Genomic DNA, 11,996 nt, shown 5'->3' on the forward strand with positions numbered 1-11,996 from the left:
TGGTGTATCGCGATCTCAAATATATGGATTTCATCGCGACATGGTTCCATGCAAAGACGGTAACTCATCCTCAAATCCGCCCCAAAAATAATCCAGGTGTTGAGTTGGGTCCTCTCTCCCGCCTCAGGGATGCTGCTGCAGGTTCGCCGGCCTTCGGCCTCTCTGGCTCACGCTGGAACCCGGCGCAGGTTCAGCGTGAGCTGTGCCCTCTATCCAGTCTGTTTGGGGAACCTGCTTTTTAAAAAGGTGTGAGAAGGAAGAAGAATGTGATCCGAAGGCCGAACAGCGGAGACTGGAGCGGATGTCAGTGGATTAGACTTCGCTCTCTGAATAACCCCAAAATGTTACGCAACAGGCTAGACCAAAAAATTAAAAAATGTCCCAAAAATAGAGGAGGGACACTCAGAGCAGCTGTTTGGGTCCAGGAGCACGAGAGGCGCCTGTTTTCCTCCTCATGCCGGGAGAAGCTACGCTCGACTCGCGTGTTATCAGCCGATCGATCAAAACAATCGATTGAGTTGTTGTTTCAGTAATTTATCAAACATGAAGCCAAACGTTCGCTGCTTTCTGTTTAAATGTGCATTTCAGTTTTTTATCATTGTGACTTCATACGTTTGGACTGTTGGTTTTATAGACTATTGATTGTTTAGATCTATTTTCTTCATTGATTGTTCGGCACACAAAACGTCAGATTCTGGTGTTGTTGGGTGGAGTGTTGGTGCTTTCACAAAATATCTACACAAAGGAGATTTTTGATCAATAATCATCGGTACTGTGGATACAATGAGTTCGTAAAGGCAGATCACAGAGCAGCTAGTCTGTTGAGTTCAGGAGATGATGTCACGTAAAAACCAGGAAGCGGCAACGATGATGTCATATCACCAAACCCCAAATGTGAGACCTCGTCTCATGGATGAGCGTAATGGTTCGTTTATCCTTACGGAAAAAGTTACTCCTTTTTTTTTTTTGCGTTTTCTGTTGATTGTCTAGTATTTTATTTTTGGGATCAACTCGTCAAACCTTTTAATCATGAAAATCATAATTTAAATCATTCTTAAAAGCAAAAACTGGTTCCAGCTTCTCAAATGTGAATATATGCAGTAATTTATTTTTTTATTTTTCTATGACAACAAACTGAATCTCTTTGGAGCTTTGTTTGTTCTGCTGCTCAGACTAAAGCAACACTCAAGACCAGGGCTACCGCTTATATATTCATTATTGATTAAGCTATGGATTGTTTTATTGACTAATCATTCAGTCTATTGAACGTCAGCAAATAGTAAAAGCATGATTTGTTTCGTCAGACTAAAGATATTTAGTCATATCAGTCAAAGAAAAAGCAGATAATCGTCACATTTCATCAACTGGAACCAGAAATTAAACATTTTTGCTTGAAAAAAAACCGACGATTATTAAAACAGCTTCCGCGCCCAGAAGCCGTTTATAGAAGTCACGTTGGTGTCCAGGAAATTATGATGCACAATTTTTTTTCACTGGACGATCTGACATTTCCTCAATTAAACAAATGCCTTTTCATCGTAGATCAACTCAACCCAACTGGTGGGTTTATTATAATTACAGGAGGCTGTCTTTGAAATGTCCTTGAGCCGGCTGCCTGTCTTTAACAGACAGATGAGGCCGAGCAACGAGGCCGAGCAACGAGGCCGAGCAACGAGGCCGAGCAACGAGGCCGAGCAACGAGGCCGAGCCGCTCGACTGTAATATGTTTCTGTGAAGGAGCTCGTTTCATAACGTCTAAAGCCGACCCAATGAGATCACGTTGGATTCTTTGTATTAAATTCCCTAGATAAACACACACACACACACACACACACACACACACACACACACGCCACCCTGTAGTGTACTCTGTGAACGCCCATGATGCCTCAGGGTGGGTGAGGCAGAGTGCTGAGCTCAGCGAGATCAGGCAGAGCAACTAGGAGAGTCGTTTGAGCTTCGATTGAGGTGTTTTCCCCCGACTGACTGGTGATGCATAAAAAAAAAAAAATGAAAGCCTGCTAATTCAAAAAAAATGATGCTGCATTTAAAAACAGACGTACTGGTGCAGCGTCCTCCGTCTCTGTGTTTCTAGAGCTTTCAACGTCCAACATTACACATCGAAATCAGTTTAAAAAGAAAACATACGTTAAAAGTGTTTCCTTTCCAACCGCAACGTCTGACAGCAGAAAAGGCTCCCTTTAGCGTCTCTGTATGCGACGTTTTTACGCCTATGTTATTTTATTTTATGTTATTTTCAGTGTTGATGGAGCAGCTACAATGTTAGCATAGCTGAGCGCTGATCCAGCCGAACCCCATTCAGAAAACAAGCATTTTAATAGGGATCTGCTTGACGTCTTGTGGAGAGACGTAAGAAAACATGAATTCAGACTTTTTACAAAGGGCATCTTTTTTTATTATCGCTTTATTGCAGTAAAATGATCTGATATGTGGAGTCAAGTTACATCGGTTTATTCGTTCATGGCGAAGGATCAAACTTTGCCGCCGTTCAACGAATCCTTACAACCTTCACAGTGATGCATTATCAACGTCTTACGTCTCTTCTGACACATTTTTAGAGGCATCTGATTAATCTGTGAGGATGAGGGTATAAAAGTAGAAAACATGTAACTTCTTGTAGCCACTAGGTGGCGCTTTATTACTCTTCGGTTTCATTACACAGCTGCACCGTTGTTGATAAAAAGCTATTAACAACATATGAGTCACACTGTTGCACTGGTTGTTCCTTCATCACCATCAACACACACACACACACACACACACACACACACACACACACACACACACACACACACACACGCACACACACACACACACACACTGTAGTTAATTTTCACTAAATCCTACACACACACCGTCCTGCTGCCACAAATACTCACTGGAGCACCAAATGTGGATTAATCCGCCGTAGAAAATAGTCCCCAACACAAAGCACTATTTCCTCCTGTTTGATAAAAAGCTACAGTGACCAGCTGTTGAGGTCACTATAAGACAATATAGAATAACACCAGGTTCTCCTTTGAGATGCTCCATATAACACACGACTTATCTGAATTCAGTGTTGGGTGATAATTGGTTTCTGCTGCTGCTAACAAGATCTGTGTTGTCGGTTACCCCGAGGCAAAGGGTTATTTGTGCAGCAGGTGTTAGCGGATGAAGTGAAATATACTCACCTCATGGTGGCAGGCAGGTCTGGATGTCTGCTGGTGGGACGCTGTATTTGGGGTGAAGCTGTCAGAGCTCAGTTACCGGGGAGCCCACACTGCCACGAACTGCACTCACTGAAGAAATATTATCTATTTATTTGTTTTTTTTCAAGCGCAGGACGAAAATAATTCCAATGGAAAGTCAAAGAGGAGCATTGTTGTTCGTGATGGATCAACGTGACAAAGCAACTTTACTTTATAATATCCAAAAAGACGAATTGTGGAGGGGTCCAACAAACCAGACTCTCAACCAGAAGACACCACTGTGGTTTCATGGAAGTGGTCTTGTTGCCTAAACCTGACCGTTGATGGTCTTGTTGCCTAAACCTGACTGTTGATGGTCTTGTTGCCTAAACCTGACTGTTGATGGTCTTGTTGCCTAAACCTAACCGTTGATGGTCTTGTTGCCTAAACCTGACTGTTGATGGTCTTGTTGCCTAAACCTGACTGTTGATGGTCTTGTTGCCTAAACCTGACTGTTGATGGTCTTGTTGCCTAAACCTAACCGTTGATGGTCTTGTTGCCTAAACCTGACCGTTGATGGTCTTGTTGCCTAAACCTGACCGTTGATGGTCTTGTTGCCTAAACCTAACGATTGGTGTTTTGTTGCCTAAACCTAACTGTTGATGGTTTTGTTGCCTAAGCATAATAATTGGTGGTTTGTTGCTTAAACCTAATTATTTGTGTTTTTGTTGCCTGAACCTTACTATTGGTGGTTTAGTTGTCTAAACCTAACTGTAAAACATGTTTAAAATTGACGTATGTTAATTGTAATGAATGTTTTTGCCTGCAGTCCAGTTATGATGGCTTTTCTGGAGTCAATCTGAAACAGGGTTTGGCTTTGAAAATACGTAAACCATGCATATAAAACCCAAATGTAACAATGTCTTCATTTTATTTCTGTGGATGTATCTCCATAAATGATATAAACGTGCTATAATTAGGGACCTTTACGGGACTTATGTGCGTTTTATATCATGAAACACTGCTGCTGCACTACAGACTCTCATTCAGCCTTTTGATTATTTCCCTTAAGACTCACCTGAACGCTGCATTGGTTTGAACACATCCGACGGTGAAAAGCAGCAGGTACAAATCTCCTGCTTGTCACGGTTATGTCCCTCTGAGGAAATGTACATTGGATTTATTTTTTTTGTCCCTGTTGCTCGGTGTCATGATTCAGTTTAATGTTTCATTTCCTGCAGCTGCAGTAGATGAACCGAGCTAGTTTATGTGTTGTGGTCAGTTTATGTGTTCTGCTGATGGACGGGGAGTTAATTGATGAACCAGGACAGGAAACACTGATTTACGAGTGTAAAAAAGTTCGTAACACTGTTGAGCTACGTTTCAAACCAAGAACCATCTAGTTGAAGCTCAAAACTCTAACGTTGATATCTATATCTATATAAGACACCCTCCAGCCAAACTTGATACAAGTATTTCAACAACTATTGGACGCATGGTGAACTTATGCACCAATGGATGAATCCCACAGACTTCAGTGTTTTAATCATTTTGATTTTGCCGTCACCATCTTGGAATACGACCGTCGACATGTTGTTTTTTTGCGGAATGCGGAGGAATGACGTAGAGATGACGTATACGGCTCTAGTAAGAGACCTGTCAATCACCTTGTAGCCCCGCCCTAAAGCAATGAACATCATGCTGTATTGAAGAAGACTTGAAACTAGAGATTGAGACATACACTCATGTTTACAATGTTTACTGAGGGAATAAATCAAGAGAGAAGTAGAGTCACTTATATAGACTTCTATACAACCAGAGGAGTCGCCCTCTGGTGGTCAGGAGAGAGAATGCAGCTTTAACACATGATATACTTCTATACAACCAGAGGAGTCACCCTCTGGTGGTCAGGAGAGAGAATGCAGCTTTAACACATGAAGCATAGACTTCTATACAACCAGAGGAGTCGCCCCCTGGTGGTCAGGAGAGAGAATGCAGCTTTAACACATGAAGCATACACTTCTATACAACCAGAGGAGTCGCCCCCTGGTGGTCAGGAGAGAGAATGCAGCTTTAACACATGATATACTTCTACAACCAGAGGAGTCGCCCCCTGGTGGTCAGTAGGGGCAATGCAGGTTTTAAGACATTTCCGCATCAGCTTCACTCGGCAGAACCGGAGGTTGCCGCCTGGTTTTAAGTCGATTGTTTTGCTGGACTTGAACCTTCTGGTTAACTCATCAACCTCATCTCCAGCAGCACCAGATGAACCCAGTGGTCGCTACCTGGTCAGCAGCAAACAGCATCACAGACTAGCTGATGAACATAGTGGAGCATTTAGCAGCTAGAGCGGCAGATATTTCCCTCAGGAGTCCAAAAACAGAACTAAAAGAAGGTACATATTGAACTTTGCTAATGTGGTTCCACGTCTGCAATATGTGTAAATTGGCAATTGTTTGTAAAAAATAAATTCCAGACAAAGTAGTTCTTGTGAATAAAGTAAACATCCTAAATGTACCATATTTGACTGTGTGAGAGAGACTCTACAACACAGTGATTAATACCAGTTTTTATGTGGTAATAATTACAGCGCAGCCAGACAGTGCCAATAGCCCCACTCATTATATTCACAATCAGCTTTCCCTGCTGTGACTAATTACCCCTCCATTACCCCTCTGTGACTCTGACGAGTCATTAAGAGGGCAACTTACTGCTTTTGTCAGAAAGAAAAAGGTATCATTTATCACGCTGCCCCTCAAAATGAACGAGCTTATAGGTTATAAACAAAAGCTGCTGCCAGCTGGAAACCCGACGAGCAGCTCGACTTTATTAGCTCGACTCGATGCTTGAAATCATCATCGCCGGGTTGTATGTGAGGCAGAGAAAGTGAACTGTGTTGCACAACAGTCAGTTATCCATTCAGGGTCTCGCACAATATCTGTTGGGTATTTACTGTATTGTTGATATTCTCACTGAAGGATACATCTGTGTGAGTCCAGAGCTGCATCGCTTCATCTTTCTTGACGATATCTCACGAGCGGGAATGCTGAACTCGCCTCAGGCCACGTTCTCCTGCTGTATTTTTAACCAGTGTGGGCAGCAGAAGCAGCAGAAGGGTGTGGAGTCACACAGAGCGACATATACGGGACGCGGTCTACTTTCACCCCACAAGGAAGCACAAAGTCACAGCTCACATCTCTCAGGCCTCGGGTGGGATGCCGGCATATGAAGCTGTGGCAACGAGCGGATGCAAGCCACTTCCCATCATGCAGGCGGCGGAGGCGGATGTGTGGGCTCCAGTTATTCCTTAACGCCATGAAACGCCCACTCATTTTTTTAGACATCTCTCTTAGATCTTCATGCGTAGAGGGGAGCTTTTCTTCTGCACCACCTGCCTTTTGTAGAGTCCAGCGGAAAAAACAAGACAAAACCTGAGCATTTACCCCCGGAGGAGTGTTGTGTGTTTGATAAAAGGCGCTAAAGCTGCACAAATGAGACAAAAAAGAAACCATGTAATTCTCAAAGCACCCACAAAGGGGGAAATGCATCTTGGCGCCGTTTAAACGAGATGATACGCGGACGGTTTGCACAGAATTGGCGCATTTCTTTGCAAATGAGCCTCGTTGCAAAAACAGTCCAATGCTCAGTTAAAGTGAAATTGTTTGGCATGTTCAGAGTTTGTGAAGCGCATTAATTAATAAAAAAGGTTTCACGCTCAGAGACTTTCCAGTGATCATTTTAGGATGCAGTGACAGGACGGACAGGACAGTTATGTCATGAAAAATGTATTAATTAAGCTCCCCTGAATGTCATTTTTGAGTAAAAAAGAAAACAGAGAAAAAATGAATATATAAAATAAGGTTATTATATACATATATATCACAATGACTACTATATTGTACAATATATGGATATGGTCTTGATCATTTTTACATTATCGACTTACGTCCTCAATATTTTCTGACGCTATCGACTTATCATACGACATCTAAGCTATTGTCCGAAAAAAACAAAGGGCATACAACCACGAGTCAAAGTGTTCGTGATCCTGAACCTAATTCAGTGGTTTTGTTGCCTAAACTTAACTTTCGTTTGGTAGAATAATCTCGTCCCGAAAAATAACTATTTTACAGAATATATTTTTATTTCTGGGACATTACATCGTCCAACATAATTAGCCAGTCGCCAATGAATCATTCTTTTGATCGAATCAGAACCGGAAACCGTTTATTTGCCAGGAAACGAGAAATTTTTCTAGGCAGAAGGTGCAAACATTAGACATGAGACGTTAGACAATCAACGACAACAACAGTGCAATGGGTATTAAATTAAGTATAAGATAAAGTGCTCAGACAAACAGATAAGGTTAATGTAAGTGTATGTTAAAGTGACATGAGTGTCACACGATTTTTGTCATGAGGTGAATTCTAAACTTTAAAACGAGGCATAGTCCATCTGCTGAAAGTAGTATATCAGAGGCGGGCCGTGGGTTTTGTACTTGCGCTTTCAGTGGATCAGCTGTTCGGCGCACCCGCACCCGCACCAGGTCGTTTTCTTGTTATTATGAGACATTTTCTTCTAAGTACGATCAAGTAAATCAGAATTACGAGATACAAAAAGTCAGATAAAAACAGAATAAAAAAGTTGTGCAGTATTTTTCAGAATTGGCATTAAAAGCCAATTTGCAGGTCTTCATCGCGATGGAGACGTTCTACTGATGGAGGTCAAAGTAATTGGCTCTTGAGTTGGCATCGTTCCGTCCACGAGGATCTGCAGAGCGACAGCACAGTATGTTAGCATCTTTACAGCCGAAAGCCGATATAATATCTTCCCCTCCCGTCATATCTAGTTGTTATCAACTGTCGGGCTCTGATGCACCAACCATAATCTCATATGTGTGTGTGTGTGTTGCTGGAGTCACTTCAACCATCTGAGCCAACAGAGGGTCACAATTTTACTCGCATCCATCCTCCGCTCAGTTAATCTCCCATTACGAGGCCGTCGCATTCAGCCCAGAGGCCCAGACGACGCTGGTTTCCATGATAACAGCCTGAATGATGTGTGGGCACACAAGAGGCTTTTCAGCAGATTGTCCCCATGACGGCTTGGAATAGGAACGAGGAGAGCGGGGCGCTCAATGGGCTTCTCAGACATGCGCAGCGTTTAAATCAGAGGGCTGGAGGAGCGGCATTTTGGCACCATCATAGACCTTAGATAAGAAGTGGACGCACCCGTTGGGTTTGAGGACGGATGTTTTGAGTTGGCCGAAGTTTTCTTGAATTTTTTCGTGAACAGGGAACAAGATGTTACCATATTTGGACTGAGGATGAGTAACGTAGAGACACCGTATACGTCTCTGGAGTCGACCTGTCAATCACCTTGTAGCCCCGCCCCTAAAGCACCCCCTGCTTTATGGTCTGCTTTATGTTCATTTACTAAATGAACATCATGCTGTATTGAAGAAGACTTGAAACTAAAGATTGAGACATGAACTCATGTTTACAATGTTTACTGAGGGAATAAATCAAGAGAGAAGTAGAGTCATTTATATAGACTTCTATACAACCAGAGGAGTCGCCCCCTGGTGGTCAGTAGAGAGAATGCAGCTTTAACACATGAAGCATAGATTTCTATACAACCAGAGGAGTCACCCCCTGGTGGTCAGGAGAGAGAAGTCTGTAATCACCGGGAGCCAATCAGCTGACAGGATTATGATTAGAGATCAATGTCACTAATAAAGTGACGAAACACGGAGCTCAGTGTTTCACCTTTAACACAAGGAGCACCAGGCACTTTCATTCACGCCACTAAAGCAAGCGTCCAGCAACGAATGAGTTTCCAGTCTTCGCTAACTTACCGAGAAGAACATTATATTCATTTCTATGTTTTTTCATTTAAACCGTCTCCTGGGTCCAGAAGAGAAAAAGGGGGGAAAACCCACAACATACCGTATCAGTTCCACTCTACTTGTTTGATCAGCAGCTGAACAAACTCACATTGGGAAGCTATTTTGTGAACGTAAAAACGACGGCGTCCATGAGCCTGGGTCGCCCTCTCCAGATGTTACATTGCAAAGTAGACCTCGTTTCCCAAGTCTCTCGCTGAATTTATCTTTTCACCCCCTATCCTTGCCTCCTCTTCCAGCAGAAGAAGGAGACCTAAACAAAATGTGACAGCTCCTTCACTATTCTTTTTTTTGAGGCCGGAGGAAGAGAACAGCAGCATCTTTCCTGCTAAATATAGATCACCCGTGATGAAGCTGCTTATAATGCCGCTGCTCTGACACTCGCCTTCACCTCCTGCACTGTGGTGCTGCGTGCATACTCTCATGCAGCACTAGCATCCCCTCCCTCTCGCAGAAATGCTGCAATGCGTCTCCCTCAGCCAAGACTGGGTCAGTGTAACTCAGCTAGCAGCGACAGCCGGAGAAGCGTCCCCATAGCAACTGCCAATGAAGCTTATGGCTCTTTTCTTTTTTTGGCGTTATTGTTGTGATTGTATGTGAAAAGAATGCATTTCTAGGATTAAACCCATCGGGGAGGGGGGCTTTAGTAAAGGCCACTGGAGAAATGAGATGGCAAGTGAGCAAGTGAGCAAGTGAGCGAGGAGAGGAGGTGGGGAGGGTTGAGGATGCTTGTGCACGGCCTCATGTGCAGAGTGATTGTTGCTGACAGATGCTGGAAGACATGGAGGGTGTTGTTTTCGCTGGTCATTCAGTTATTTTTCAGTGCATCTCGTAGTTTAACCTTTCAACCAGCTGCTCGGTTTACGGCACTTCACATTAACAGTAGCATATAAAAGTAGCAGGACGGACATTCCCATTGAAATCAACAGGGTACAATGTAGAGCGTCGGCCATTTTTTGTGTCTTTCAAAAACTAAATCCATTCAGCCTGAGCTGTGCTGTGAAGGTACCAGTTAGCAAACATGTTAGAACGCATTTTATTTATTGAGCACTGTCCCACAGTATTTTATTCGGTTTCAGCTCATGAAAATGTCTGTCTTTCGAAATATAACAGTAGTAGAACGGACATTCCCCAAGAAACCAATGCAGTATGATGGTCAGAGCGGCAGCCATTTTTACGAGTGCCGTTCAATTTGTATAATGCATTCGTTAATAATCCAAATATCTACAAAACTAATGACATTAAGCCGCCGCTGTGCTGTGTTAGAGCTAATTAGCAACTGCAGGAACGCAATCGCGCTGATGGCGAATGTGGTGAACGTTATTCCTGCAAAACATTTAGCATGTTAGCGTTAACATTGTAATCACTCTAGCATTTAGCTCAAAACTACAACCTCACAGACTTGTTTTAGATCTTAGAAAACTATTTTACGTATTCAACACTTGTCTCTTACTGTCATCTATCGATTTTATCCTGTGAGGAGAGCAACCCTGTCAGAAGAAGGCTTGTAATTTGACCTTGGTGTATTCAATCTTCTATTATCCGTGTTTCCTGCAGGTCAACGGATTCTCCAGTATCAGAGTGATGTCCTCGAGACAGTGGTTCTGGTGAACCCATCAGAGGAGACCGCTGCCTCCGAGGTGAGTCACACCCGGACAACACATACGAGATGCAGACTCCTGCAGGACGCGATCTGTTATTATTTCATTTCACCATTCAGTCCCCAATGGGAGGTCCATGTCTCTCCTGCTAGTGATCATCACTCAGTTGATTAGCAGGAAAACACTCAGTGTGAGACACTGACACTTCTTTGTGTTATAAATAAACCCACTCAGACGCCTCACATTTGACTGTCAGTGTTAGAAGAACATCGTCAGTTGTTAGTTTCGCCTTCGACTGCTGGTGAAATTGAAATAATAACATTCTGAAATGTGCTAACCTTGTAGTTTGTATTATTATTTTTGGTTTGGAGTGGTATGAAAATGTATTTGTAATACAGCTGATCTTTGAACCCGGTGAAGGTTTGGAAAAAGTTGTTGTTATTGCTGCAGCAAATTCAGCTTCTCATTGAGACAATGATTTATCAGTTGTAAAAATAACATGCCTTTTGCTGGCTGAAATTGAAGGGTCAGTGTGTAGCATTTCAGGGGGGTCTATTATTCTATTCTATCTTCGTTTGATGAGAAAGAGAACAGAGGCAGCAGATCCTCTTCACAGAGTCCACCATGTTGCACCGTCATCCTTCTACAGAAGCCTAGAGCGGACAAACCAAACACCGGCTCTCGAGGGACCGGAATTTTCCCATCACATATTATTTTCTTATGCGCATTTGGAAATATCACATGAAGACATCACATTAAAAAAGCTGTATTTAAAATAAAATTGGTCAGATTTAGCAAAACACTTGTTTTGGGTAAATGCTTGTTACGTAGTTAAGTAGGTTGTATTATGTACGTTGTAAATGTTACGTAACCTAACTAACGATACTACACAAGCTGCCGGTTCTTAAGTCAATGGTGAGAAGGGGCTGTCATGATACGTGTGAGATGATGTGGGCTTTGTTCTTGTGCCAACCGACTAAATCGCTTCCTTGGTCACTACTAAAAAAAGATTCTTCTATCTTCCAAGTACAGGAGCTTACATTTAACATGTTTGTTCCGATTTGGATGTCAAAGCATCAATGTTCTCAGTTGTTACAGGTGCTTACTCTGTACTTTACCCAGATTCGCTCTCTAATCACCGACTCTGCCGGGAATAAGTTGCTGATACTGAGCGGCCAGAGCTCCGAACAGGGAGGCGACATCCTACTGCAAGCTGGAGCCTTCACCTGGCAGCACTTCTCCGACATCGTCTCCAACCCTCAAGTAAGCAGAATGATCAAATGCTTATCAAGTTTACAT

General features: G+C 42.9%; 1 protein-coding gene across 1 annotated transcript in view; it reads left to right on the forward strand.

Annotated features, from left to right (window-relative positions):
* The window catches only part of map1aa (microtubule-associated protein 1Aa), a gene marked incomplete at both ends in the record, with an annotated part of 34,709 nt that overhangs the window by 14,788 nt on the left and 7,925 nt on the right, over positions 1-11,996 (forward strand). The window contains 2 exons of the mRNA XM_079231086.1: positions 10,654-10,736; positions 11,820-11,960. Of these exons, the coding sequence (XP_079087212.1) occupies positions 10,654-10,736; positions 11,820-11,960 (224 nt within the window). The remainder of the gene's footprint in view (positions 1-10,653; positions 10,737-11,819; positions 11,961-11,996) is intronic.

Source organism: Taurulus bubalis (assembly GCF_910589615.1).
Source record: "Taurulus bubalis genome assembly, chromosome: 15".
NCBI classification, from domain to species: Eukaryota; Metazoa; Chordata; class Actinopteri; order Perciformes; family Cottidae; genus Taurulus; species Taurulus bubalis.